The sequence below is a fragment of the Sphaerodactylus townsendi genome, linkage group LG12, assembly GCF_021028975.2.
Source record: "Sphaerodactylus townsendi isolate TG3544 linkage group LG12, MPM_Stown_v2.3, whole genome shotgun sequence".
In the NCBI taxonomy this organism is placed as follows: domain Eukaryota; kingdom Metazoa; phylum Chordata; class Lepidosauria; order Squamata; family Sphaerodactylidae; genus Sphaerodactylus; species Sphaerodactylus townsendi.
This window is the reverse complement of record NC_059436.1, coordinates 47,649,893-47,662,588: the sequence shown is the minus strand read 5'-3', so window position 1 is coordinate 47,662,588 and position 12,696 is coordinate 47,649,893. Positions and strand designations below refer to the sequence as shown.

At 56.9% G+C, this 12,696-nt stretch overlaps 1 protein-coding gene across 1 annotated transcript in view; it reads right to left on the bottom strand.

The window, feature by feature from the left end:
- Nucleotides 1-12,696, bottom strand: part of PRRC2B (proline rich coiled-coil 2B) — a 71,343-nt gene that overhangs the window by 24,184 nt on the left and 34,463 nt on the right. The window contains 5 exon segments of the mRNA XM_048512151.1: nt 184-285; nt 3,701-3,787; nt 5,195-5,389; nt 7,570-7,758; nt 9,206-9,244. Coding sequence (XP_048368108.1) covers nt 184-285; nt 3,701-3,787; nt 5,195-5,389; nt 7,570-7,758; nt 9,206-9,244 — 612 coding nt within the window.

Genomic DNA, 12,696 nt, shown 5'->3' with positions numbered 1-12,696 from the left:
ACGCAGCAACCATGCTATTCAGCCTAGCTTGCTGCCCTCGTTATATAAGCGTAATATAATTTAACATTTTTATAACTACTGACAGCATCATACGATATCTGCCCATTCTGTACCCTTTCCCAGGAAGAATGTGCGGAAGATATCTCCCAACTGTCTCACACTACCACCGAATGCCACACTTACTTTAAGAGTCAGGTCTGCTGTAGGGAAAGACATGGGGTTCAGGCTGATGCACCGCGGGAGGTGATCTCTGCGCAGAATAGGGATGGACTGCGTGAGCCCAGCCTGCACAAGAGCACATTGATGTATTCAGCATTAGCGTATCTTGGAAAAGACTGAAACCACAAGTAGCCATTCCTCACGACTGCTACAGCACATAGAACCAACATTCTCAGTCATCTTTCCGTCTCACCAACTTCCTTTCTAGCTTGCTGGAACCCAGTCGGATCAGTGACTACATCAAGGGTATCAAATATATTTGTTATGAGAGTTGTTTAGCAAGCCTTTATTGGCATAGACAACAGTACAACAATAATTTAAAAAACGGATTAAAAAGCATATACAATACAGGAAATAAATGTTAGGTTGAAGGAAATCTACTGGCATTTAGTAATTTCCAGGAGAAAGTCTGCCACTATCATACAGAGATGGATCAGGATTGTCCAACAAGTAGTATAATCTAATTAAATTGGGGAGATGGGGTAATGTAAAGGAGGAAGATTCACATACTGGGATCTGATTTCCTTGAATCTGAAACAGTGTAGTAATTGGTGGGCCAGAGATTCAACTGAGCCATCGTTACATGGGCACAGTCTTTTAGCCTTTTCTTGCTTATTGGATCTGCCATGTAACAAGGCAGAAGGCATAACATTAAACCTGGCGAGCATTATGGCTCTCCTTTGAGCAGGGTTTATGTTATGAGAGTTGGATATAACATAAATGTGACGTGGTTGGGCTGGGCCCTGGGGAAGGGTGTGTGGTTGCCTCAGCTGGTGAGCCCTCAGAAGGCTTCAGAAGGGGTGGGGGGTGGCTACCTCAGCTTGAGAGGGCCAAATCTGGGTCACATGTTTGACACCTCTGGTCTATATGAACATCGCATTTCTGATGATGCCACCATGCACACTCCTCCTTCCCTTCCGATATCATGATGTGACTACCCTTCCTGAGTTAGTTAAGAACATTTCCCAAACTCTGGCACAGTCTAGCATCAATGGCTTCACAGATCTCAAACTGTTTGCCGGCATGGCACAGTGGCTAAGACCAGGTGGATTCTAATCTGGAGAGCCGGTTTGATTCCCCACTGCTCCACATGAACGCAGGACTCTAATCTGGAGAATCAGGTTTGCTCTCCCCGCTCTTCCACGTGAAGCCGGCTGGGTGATTGTGGGCTAGTCACAGTTCTCTCAGAACTCTCTCAGCCCCATCTACCTCACAAGGTGACTGTTGTGGGGGAGAGGAAGAGAAAGATTTTGTAAGCTGCTCTGAGGTTCTTTGTGGTTGAGAAAAGCAGGGGATAAATCCAAACTCTTCTTCTACTAGGAGAGATCTGTCATCTATCAAGGTAATTGAAGCCCCACTCATAGAAGGGGCTGCCTGCTGCACCGGTGAATGAGTCACTGCTCAGCCGTGCCTCCTTCCAACCAGGATAGAGGTCGGACTGTCTACCTCATTTCTGCACTGAGAGTGACAGGCGCATTTGATAAAGAGATGCAACACAGTTCTGTGCCCTCAAAGTAGGCTGCTGGGCTTGACCCCAATTGGTAGCAGAATTTCCTTTTTTTTTTTTAAAGGAAGTAACTCACACGCTCACGGAAAAGCAGACATGCAAGAATTAGCAAATCCTCCAGTGCTAAATTTAAAAAAACACATGTTTCAGATATCAACAGTTTGGGAAACAATGGTCTAAAACTTTCCACTGATGGATCAAAGTCATGGGCAAAACAAAATCTTGATTCTTGGAATCATAGAGTGGGAAGAGATCATAAGGGTCATCAAGTCCACCCCCTGCCATGCAGGAACACACAATCAAAGCACTCCTGACATATGTTCATCCAGCCTCTGCTTAAAAACCTCCAAAGAAGGAGACTCCACCACTCTCCAATGCAGTGAATTCCACTGTCAAACAGCCCTGACAGTCAGAAAGTTCTTCCTAATGTTTAAATGAAATCTCTTTTCCTTCACCTTGAATCTCTTTTCCTTCACCTAGAACACGGAACCATTGCTCCGTGTGTGCTAGTCTCTGAGGCAGAGTGGTGCAATTACTTCCCTCAATCTATACTCTTATTCAGGGGTGGGCAATTATTTTTTCCATGGGGCCGCATAAGAAACAGAAAATATTGTGGAGGGCCGGGCCAAAAGGCTGAACTCAATTCTGCATAATAGGGACTGATAAGTGACAGACAGGTGCACAGATCAACTTGGAATCAGTGGCAACAGTTCTGCATACAACACTATTTGGCACAAAGAATCACAGGCTTAACCTACCTGCACAGTTGTCCACTGTGACAATCAAGCAAGTGGGGAAACTTAAGTCCCTTGACCTACTTTTTTCATCGACTGGCGCTTTTGAAAGCCCCGCAAGGCAACCGGCTTCTGCGGGGCTTTCAAAGACGCCTCGCTCCCCAGCAAGGCAGGGGGACGAGGTGCTTTTGAAAGCCCCGCAGAAGCAGGCAGCCAAGGCTTCCGGCTCCTACGGGGCTTTCAAAGAAGGGGAACGCCCCAGAAGCCACTGCGCGAGGGGTGTGGCCTTTCTCAGAGGCCCTTTCGGGCGCAGTGACAAGGTGAGGGGGGAAGGGGGAAGGGGGAGGGTTAGCGTGAGCAGCGCGGTTCTAAACAGGACCTCTTAGGCCAGGGCCAAGTCTGCCACAAGGGCCAGTCAGGGTCATGCGGTGGGCCGGATGCGGCCCCCGGGCCGTATAATGCCCAGGTCTGCTCTTATTGGTGCATCCCAGAATTGCACTGACTTTCTTGGTTGCCATATCACAGCCATGTTCACTTTGTGGTCTATTAAGACTCCCAGATCCCTTGCTTGGATGATGGCAAAGAATACCGATTGCTACCTGCAGACAGGAAAAGTTACAACCGGTATGATGCTGACTTCCCCAGCACCCACTTGTTCCTGGACTCAGTGCAGAGTGCTGGGATTTTTAAACCCCTAAACAAATTAGGAGGAGAATACTTGGAAAGACCGTCACAGCCTACATGCATCTCCCAGAATTTCCACTGCACCTGCGAAAAGCGTGTGATAGAATCAGAAGCAAAATGATTCTTTTCCATCTTACGATGCTGAGGTTCAGAAACAGACACAGAGAACATAAGAACAAGCCAGCTGGATCAGACCAGAGTCCATCTAGTCCAGCTCTCTGCTACTCGCAGTGGCCCACCAGGTGCCTTTTGGGAGCTCACATGCAGGATGTGAAAGCAAGGGCCTTCTGCGGCTGTTGCTCCCGATCACCTGGTCTGTTAAGGCATTTGCAATCTCAGATCAAAGAGGATCAAGATTGGTAGCCATAAATCGACTTCTCCTCCATAAATCTGTCCAAGCCCCTTTCAAAGCTATCCAGGTTAGTGGCCATCACCACCTCCTGTGGCCGCATATTCCAAACACCAATCACACGTTGCGTGAAGAAGTGTTTCCTTTCATTAGTCCTAATTCTTCCCCCCAGAATTTTCAATGAACAAATAAGTCAGGTCCACTTACGTTGCTGGCTAAGGCATCCTGCAATTTGGTGACAGGGTTGGTGGCAGCGCTGGAGGCTGAGCCGGGCGGTAGGCTGAAATCCGAGTCCTGCAAAGAGGCAATTGAATTGAAGCAAGTTGCTCACGTGTTCGGATTGACGTGCTTTCAGCAGGAGCAAGAACCAGAACTTAAGTTGGGGCTTGGCAGACGGCGGAAGGCCTGATCTGTCAGTGGCTGGGAAAAGTTTCATCTCCTACCCCAATGGTGCAGATTCGTCCTTTGCGAATGAATGGGTCTCCGATTATAAATACCAGTAGAAGGTAGAATCTGCCTTCCACCCCTGAGTTAGTTTGTAGGAGAAGCAGTGGCGTAGTGGCTAAGAGCAGGTGTACTCCAATCTGGAAGAACCGGGTTTGATTCCCCGCTCTGCCACTTGAGCTGTGGAGGCTTATCTGGGGAATTCAGATTAGCTTGTGCACTCCCACACACGCCAGCTGGGTGACCTTCGGCGAGTCACAGTTCTTTTGAGCTCTCTCAGTCCCACCTACCTCACAGGGTGTTTGTTGTGAGGAGGGAAGGGAAAGGAGTTTGTAAGCCCCTTTGAGTATCCTATCAGAGAGAAAGGGGGGGGGGTATAAATCCAACTCTTCTCCATCTTCTTTAGGAGGAAACCACACATGCAGGGAACACAGAGACTTGCTGGACCCCCTCAAGCCCTCATATCTGGACAAGAGGAACTACATAAACTCAAATCAAACAGGAATGTGTCTTCCATGCTGAAGGTTTCAAGCTCACAAACAGTTGGAAGACCCTTGGAACACCACAGGTGGACAAAGTAGATAATACTGGGCTATACAGTCTGACAGTCTAATTCATGATAGGGCAGCAAGTGTAAACTTTGAAAAATTCATGAAGTAATAATAATTCAGAATAAAGAAGAAGGAATATAAAGCAGCTGGTGAATCAAGTGTGGGTATGACCCATAATTCTGTGGGGAAACACACACTTTGCAGGCACATGCATGTGGGTTCATCCTTCCCATGTCCCATAAACAATCGCAAGCTGGGAGAAGGTCTCTCCCCCAAGACAACCAAAAAAGCTTGCCAGTCTGAGCAGACAATCCTCAGATCTTTCTCCACTATACAAATTTGTCAAAACATTAATCACAGATGATCAGATATACGGAAACCCCATTTGTCATTCAAACAACCAAGCATTTCCAGGCCTGTAAGCAGGGATGGCCAGGAAAACAGCAGGAAGAAGAAAGATCTTTTCCATTCTCCGTACATCCCACAAAAAAAAGCAAGAATGTGATTTGTGTCAGGAATGAAAATCTAGAAGGCAACTGTATTTGAGCAGGCCGAAAGCTTTCTTCTAACTCTGGCCTAGTCAACTTTGCCCCTCCCTAAAAACTCATGAAAAAGAGAGACAGAGAGAGACATACACACAGATAGCAAGACAAAGAGACTGTAAGACTCCCCTTCCACCTAAATAAGAAACAAATTAACTCCTCACTTTAGGATTTACTCCAAACTCAATGGGTGGCACAGGGAGAACAGAATCCACGTGGATCTCCACCCCATTGACCGGGGGGATGGTGCCTTCCAGGCGTTCCGCTCCCTCCGAACCCTTCCGGTTTTTCAAGGAGCGCTCGTTGCCGATGGGTCCCGGCTTGTGATCCTTGTTCTGACTCGAGCCTTGGTCCGAATCCTTAACAGGAGAACAGAGGTACTGAGACACCGGGAGGAAGGGGGCAACTACGAACTGACACAAACCCCCTCCCCTAAAGTTTCAAAAAGCAAGCAACCAACACGAGCGGACGGCCTCGTGCCCACCCACCTTAAACACATCCAAAGAGAACAGGCTTGGGTGGAGGACCTTTTGCTGGGTGCATAACAATTAAATGGGGTACGGAATTGGGGGAGGACAAGATGAGGTTTTGGAAGATGCTCCGTGAAGTTGCTGGGAGTGAGGATGGGAAGAGGGCGAGAGGCCTAGGGCAGTGGTGGCAAACCTATGGCACGGGTGCCAGAGGTGGCACTCAGAGCCCTCTCTGTGGGCACGTGCAAACAGAGTTGCCCCCCACCCCTCTAGGCTGGTCTGGGCTGCTGGGCTCGATTATTAGCATTAAACCTAAGACCTAGTTTTGGGGAAGCAGTGTAGGTAACCCTGTTAAGTGCTGTTAAACCCCACTGATTTTCATGCAAAGAACTAAAGCGCGATCCTTTACTTGGGAGTAAGCTTGGTTGCTGGCAATGGGGTTTGTTCTGAGTAAACGCTCCTAGGGTTGTGATTCACCCGTTGGAAGAGTTGCACGGTTGCTTCAAAGTGAAGCCACCGACTACCACCAAGCTTACTCCCGAGTAACACACGCCTCGGAGCCAACCATTTTTTCTAAACTAAAACCTCAGTATTCAGGTTAAATTCCCGTGTTGGCACTTTGCGATAAATAAGTGGGTTTTGGGTTGCAATTTGGGCACTCGGTCACAAAAAGGTTCGCCATCACTGGCCTAGGGGCTTTGCCATACTTTCTCCCCTCCCTCGCCCTCCTGAATTTGCACTGCTGATTGAAGCAAGGGGCGTTTGTGGAGAGGGTTGCATCTGTATCAGCATTATCCCTGGCACACCACTGGACATGCGAAGTGGGTAAGACCTGAGCTATTTCGGCTCTTTTCAAACTTCTCTGATCTAAGTTTCGCAACAAGTCTGATGAACCCTCCTAAATCTAGCAACCAGATCCAGACTCATGCCGACACGGGCTACCAATCCACACCACGCTTGTGTGGCATGGTGGTTAAGAGCGGTGGACTCCAATCTGGAAAACTGGGTTTGATTCTCCTCTCCTCCACATGAGTGGCAGACTCTGATCTAGTGAACCGGATTTGTTTCCCTGCTCCTACACATGAAGCCCAATGGGTGACCTTGGCTAGTCACAGTTCCTCTCAGCCCCACCTTCCTCACAAGGTTTCTGTTGTGGGGAGAAGAAGGGAAGGAAGTTATAAGCTGCCTCGAGTCTCCTTCCAGGAGAGAAAAGCAGGGTATAAATCCAAACTCATTCAAGGTTTTCATCTTTAAAGCCTTACATGATTTTGATTTTTAAAACCTTACATGGCATGGCATTGGGGTATCTGAAGGGTTATCTTCTCCCAGATGTTCCTGCGTGGGAATTAAGATCACAGAGACAGGCCCTCCTGACTGACTTCACTTGGTGTGTCCGTGAGAGGGCCTTCTCAGTAGCAGCCCCACAATTATCAAACAACATCCCCGGCACATGCACTTGGTCCCCTTCCTTTCAATCTTCAAGAGGCAATTGATGATGGCTTTATTTAGACCACATTATGAACATAAGAAAGAGCCTGCTGGATCAGACCAGAGTCCATCTAGTCCAGCACTCTGCTACTTGCAGTGGCCCACCAGATGCCTTTGGGAGCTCACATGCAGGATGGGAAAGCAATGGCCTGCTGCTGCTGCTGCTGCTCCTGACCACCTGGTCTGCTAAGGCATTTGCAATCTGAGATCAAGGAGGATCAAGATTGGTAGCCAGAGATCGACTTCTCCATAAATCTGTCCAAACCCCCTTTAAAGCTATCCAGGTTAGTGGCCATCCCCACCTCCTATGACAGCATTGGGTTAAGTTTACCAGCAATCCCAAGTTGAAATTTTATTTATTTATTGAACTTATTGCACTTATAGGCCGCCTCATCCCCGAAGGGCTCGAGGCGGCTCACAATTTTAAATTTCGTTTTTTCTGTTTCTATGTATTTTATTTTATGTGTTTTATCTATGCCGTAAGCTGCCTCGCATTCCATTAGGAAAAAAGGTGGCTAACAAAACATTTTCCATTCATGAACAATAAATAACAAAGACCTCTGGCACCAGTGACGGGTTACCTTTTTCTCAGACTGCTTTGAAACTTGCTCTTTCTGGCAGTCGGACTTGGGGTCCACGAGGCCAGCTCCGCCCATTTCTTCGGGTTTCAGAGTGCCGTACGGAGAGCTGCGCTGGGAAGAGGTAGCGGAGGATTCCCGTGACTCCGCGCTCAAGTCAATGCCGCTGTCCCCCTGGCTGCTTTTAAATCCCTGTGGTGCAAAGTACGAGAAGTGTTACATCTCTATCGTGGAAATCAGCTCTTCCACAATCAAAGAATTCAAATCTCTCCCAAACAGTCTGCGAAAGTTTCATCTTGCTTCAGTTTCATCCAACAATATTTGATTTTTCAATATTTAATTGCAGTTTTTCAATAACGGTGGACTCCACTTCACGCTGGCCAGCCGGAATGCAACAGGATTTTGTAAAATAAATGGCAGGCAACGGCAAACTGTCATGGGGATCCAGGAGAAATTCCATACTGGATGCCCTCCGAAAAAAGAATGATTTTATTGTAAAATGTTGCCAAATCTTCATTGGCAAAAAACCTGTACTAGCACCTTGTCAAACCCTGGATCTGAGGCCCAACAACGAAACCATTCGGTTCAAAAAGCTTTATTTGGAAAGCATCAGTGGCCAGAAGAAGAAAAGCCAACTTGGAATTCTCTTTTCCCAAACCTCAAATATATCAACCCAATGCTGATCCCTCCTCCCACATTTTCCTGCGCTACCCAACTACAAAGGGAAGTTGTGAAATGGTGAGACAGAACTCCAAGGCCAGAGGATGAGGTAAGCGACCATCTGGTCAGGGCTGGGCAGATGTTTCAATTTAGAAGAGAAAGTAACTTTCCATCCAGACCTTGCTCACCCTCCCAGTGCCACACAGGTTCCCCTGATGCCAGGCTCCCGCCCGACACACCTGTTGTTTGTTCCTCTTGCATTTGAGTACAAAAATTAGTTCTTGACATTAAAACACCAAGGCTCATTCCGCACATGCAGAATAATGCACTTTCAAACTGCTTTCAGTGCTCTTTGAAGCTGTGCGGAATAGCAAAATCCACTTGCAAACAGTTGCGAAAGTGGTTTGAAAACGCATTATTCTGTGTGTGCGGAACGGGCCCAAGAGAAAAAGAAGCTAGAAAGTAGAGCACTAAACGAAACAGTATCTATACTCTGTCTCAGGGAAAGATGAGAGTGCGGTTGTGCATTGTACAGTGGAAGTGAAAGAATCCTGTTTCAGTGCAGATTCTCTTTCAGCTTTACAGAATCTTATTTAAGTGCCACTTCAGTCAAAGCTATTATTGTCTGCACTGATAACATTGAACTTTGTAACAAGAGCATTTATATCACCACGGACAGCTATTAGCAGCAGGTGTACTCTAATCTGGAGGAACCGGGTTTGATTCCCGGCTCTGCCACCTGAGCTGTGGAGGCTTATCTGGGGAATTCAGATTAGCCTGTGCACTCCCACACACGCCAGCTGGGTGACCTTGGGCTAGTCACAGTTCTTCTGAGCTCTCTCAGCCCCACCTACCTCACAGGGTGTTTGTTGTGAGGGGGGAAGGGAAAGGAGTTTGTCAGCCCCTTTGAGTCTCCTTACAGAAGAGAAAGGGGGGATATAAATCCAACTCTTCTTCTTCTTCTATTAGCAAGACTTGCCTTTTTGTAAAGTTGCACCTGCCATTTTCTTTCGCGTTCCTGTTGTGGGAAACAAAATGGTAGGCGCAACTTTACAAAAGGGCAAATCTTTTTAATAGCGATCCAGGACAATACAAACACTCTTTTTTTCAAAGTCTGGTGTTTAACAGAATAGGCAATAATGGTTTCGATAAAAGCGACGCTTAAATAAGATTCTCTAAGGCTAAAAGAGAATCGGAATCAGGGGAGGCAGTCACTAGGACCCTGCGGAGCATTTAAACACCACGAAGGTCCCGGAAGACGCGGTGGATTAATTCTCACATCTCCTGACCTCTTTCTCTGAGACACAGTACAGTTGTGTTGTTAGCCTGGGATGCCCAACTTTGTTTTACTTATAACCCAAACCAGATCTGAGCTCTAGTTTCCCAGAAGTGAGCCGCAAAAATTTGCCAAAATCCTTCGACAACTTCTGTTCTCATCAAAATGCTGCCAAACAAAAAAGGGATATCTTTTGCAATATGATCTGTCTGGGAGGCAGTTTGCAGAGGATGCAACAGAATAAGGATTCCTTTCTAATTCCAGATGGGGGAATAAGTTCTCTGGACTTTGGACTTCAGGGACCCCCAGAGACCACCTACAGCACTTTGGGGCAATTTTCCAACAAGCAGAAACATAGCCTACCTCCTCTGGCAGGGGTGTGTGTGTGGGGGGGGGGGGACAGCCTCTAAGACACAGGTGTCAAACTCGCGGCCCTCCAGATGTTATGGACTACAGTTCCCATCATCCCCTGCCAGCATGATGCTGGCAGGGGATGATGGGAACTGCAGTCCATAACATCTGGAGGGCCGCGAGTTTGACACCTCTGCTCTAAGACATAGGCCCTCCAGATGCTATGGACTACAGTTCCCATCATCCCCTGCCATCTTGGGGGGGGGGGGGGGTGGGGGGGGGGGGGGGTGGGGGGGGGGGGGGGTGGGGGGGGGGGGGGGTGGGGGGGGGGGGGGGTGGGGGGGGGGGGGGGTGGGGGGGGGGGGGGGTGGGGGGGGGGGGGGGTGGGGGGGGGGGGGGGTGGGGGGGGGGGGGGGTGGGGGGGGGGGGGGGTGGGGGGGGGGGGGGGTGGGGGGGGGGGGGGGTGGGGGGGGGGGGGGGTGGGGGGGGGGGGGGGTGGGGGGGGGGGGGGGTGGGGGGGGGGGGGGGTGGGGGGGGGGGGGGGTGGGGGGGGGGGGGGGTGGGGGGGGGGGGGGGTGGGGGGGGGGGGGGGTGGGGGGGGGGGGGGGTGGGGGGGGGGGGGGGTGGGGGGGGGGGGGGGTGGGGGGGGGGGGGGGTGGGGGGGGGGGGGGGTGGGGGGGGGGGGGGGTGGGGGGGGGGGGGGGTGGGGGGGGGGGGGGGTGGGGGGGGGGGGGGGTGGGGGGGGGGGGGGGTGGGGGGGGGGGGGGGTGGGGGGGGGGGGGGGTGGGGGGGGGGGGGGGTGGGGGGGGGGGGGGGTGGGGGGGGGGGGGGGTGGGGGGGGGGGGGGGTGGGGGGGGGGGGGGGTGGGGGGGGGGGGGGGTGGGGGGGGGGGGGGGTGGGGGGGGGGGGGGGTGGGGGGGGGGGGGGGTGGGGGGGGGGGGGGGTGGGGGGGGGGGGGGGTGGGGGGGGGGGGGGGTGGGGGGGGGGGGGGGTGGGGGGGGGGGGGGGTGGGGGGGGGGGGGGGTGGGGGGGGGGGGGGGTGGGGGGGGGGGGGGGTGGGGGGGGGGGGGGGTGGGGGGGGGGGGGGGTGGGGGGGGGGGGGGGTGGGGGGGGGGGGGGGTGGGGGGGGGGGGGGGTGGGGGGGGGGGGGGGTGGGGGGGGGGGGGGGTGGGGGGGGGGGGGGGTGGGGGGGGGGGGGGGTGGGGGGGGGGGGGGGTGGGGGGGGGGGGGGGTGGGGGGGGGGGGGGGTGGGGGGGGGGGGGGGTGGGGGGGGGGGGGGGTGGGGGGGGGGGGGGGTGGGGGGGGGGGGGGGTGGGGGGGGGGGGGGGTGGGGGGGGGGGGGGGTGGGGGGGGGGGGGGGTGGGGGGGGGGGGGGGTGGGGGGGGGGGGGGGTGGGGGGGGGGGGGGGTGGGGGGGGGGGGGGGTGGGGGGGGGGGGGGGTGGGGGGGGGGGGGGGTGGGGGGGGGGGGGGGTGGGGGGGGGGGGGGGTGGGGGGGGGGGGGGGTGGGGGGGGGGGGGGGTGGGGGGGGGGGGGGGTGGGGGGGGGGGGGGGTGGGGGGGGGGGGGGGTGGGGGGGGGGGGGGGTGGGGGGGGGGGGGGGTGGGGGGGGGGGGGGGTGGGGGGGGGGGGGGGTGGGGGGGGGGGGGGGTGGGGGGGGGGGGGGGTGGGGGGGGGGGGGGGTGGGGGGGGGGGGGGGTGGGGGGGGGGGGGGGTGGGGGGGGGGGGGGGTGGGGGGGGGGGGGGGTGGGGGGGGGGGGGGGTGGGGGGGGGGGGGGGTGGGGGGGGGGGGGGGTGGGGGGGGGGGGGGGTGGGGGGGGGGGGGGGTGGGGGGGGGGGGGGGTGGGGGGGGGGGGGGGTGGGGGGGGGGGGGGGTGGGGGGGGGGGGGGGTGGGGGGGGGGGGGGGTGGGGGGGGGGGGGGGTGGGGGGGGGGGGGGGTGGGGGGGGGGGGGGGTGGGGGGGGGGGGGGGTGGGGGGGGGGGGGGGTGGGGGGGGGGGGGGGTGGGGGGGGGGGGGGGTGGGGGGGGGGGGGGGTGGGGGGGGGGGGGGGTGGGGGGGGGGGGGGGTGGGGGGGGGGGGGGGTGGGGGGGGGGGGGGGTGGGGGGGGGGGGGGGTGGGGGGGGGGGGGGGTGGGGGGGGGGGGGGGTGGGGGGGGGGGGGGGTGGGGGGGGGGGGGGGTGGGGGGGGGGGGGGGTGGGGGGGGGGGGGGGTGGGGGGGGGGGGGGGTGGGGGGGGGGGGGGGTGGGGGGGGGGGGGGGTGGGGGGGGGGGGGGGTGGGGGGGGGGGGGGGTGGGGGGGGGGGGGGGTGGGGGGGGGGGGGGGTGGGGGGGGGGGGGGGTGGGGGGGGGGGGGGGTGGGGGGGGGGGGGGGTGGGGGGGGGGGGGGGTGGGGGGGGGGGGGGGTGGGGGGGGGGGGGGGTGGGGGGGGGGGGGGGTGGGGGGGGGGGGGGGTGGGGGGGGGGGGGGGTGGGGGGGGGGGGGGGTGGGGGGGGGGGGGGGTGGGGGGGGGGGGGGGTGGGGGGGGGGGGGGGTGGGGGGGGGGGGGGGTGGGGGGGGGGGGGGGTGGGGGGGGGGGGGGGTGGGGGGGGGGGGGGGTGGGGGGGGGGGGGGGTGGGGGGGGGGGGGGGTGGGGGGGGGGGGGGGTGGGGGGGGGGGGGGGTGGGGGGGGGGGGGGGTGGGGGGGGGGGGGGGTGGGGGGGGGGGGGGGTGGGGGGGGGGGGGGGTGGGGGGGGGGGGGGGTGGGGGGGGGGGGGGGTGGGGGGGGGGGGGGGTGGGGGGGGGGGGGGGTGGGGGGGGGGGGGGGTGGGGGGGGGGGGGGGTGGGGGGGGGGGGGGGTGGGGGGGGGG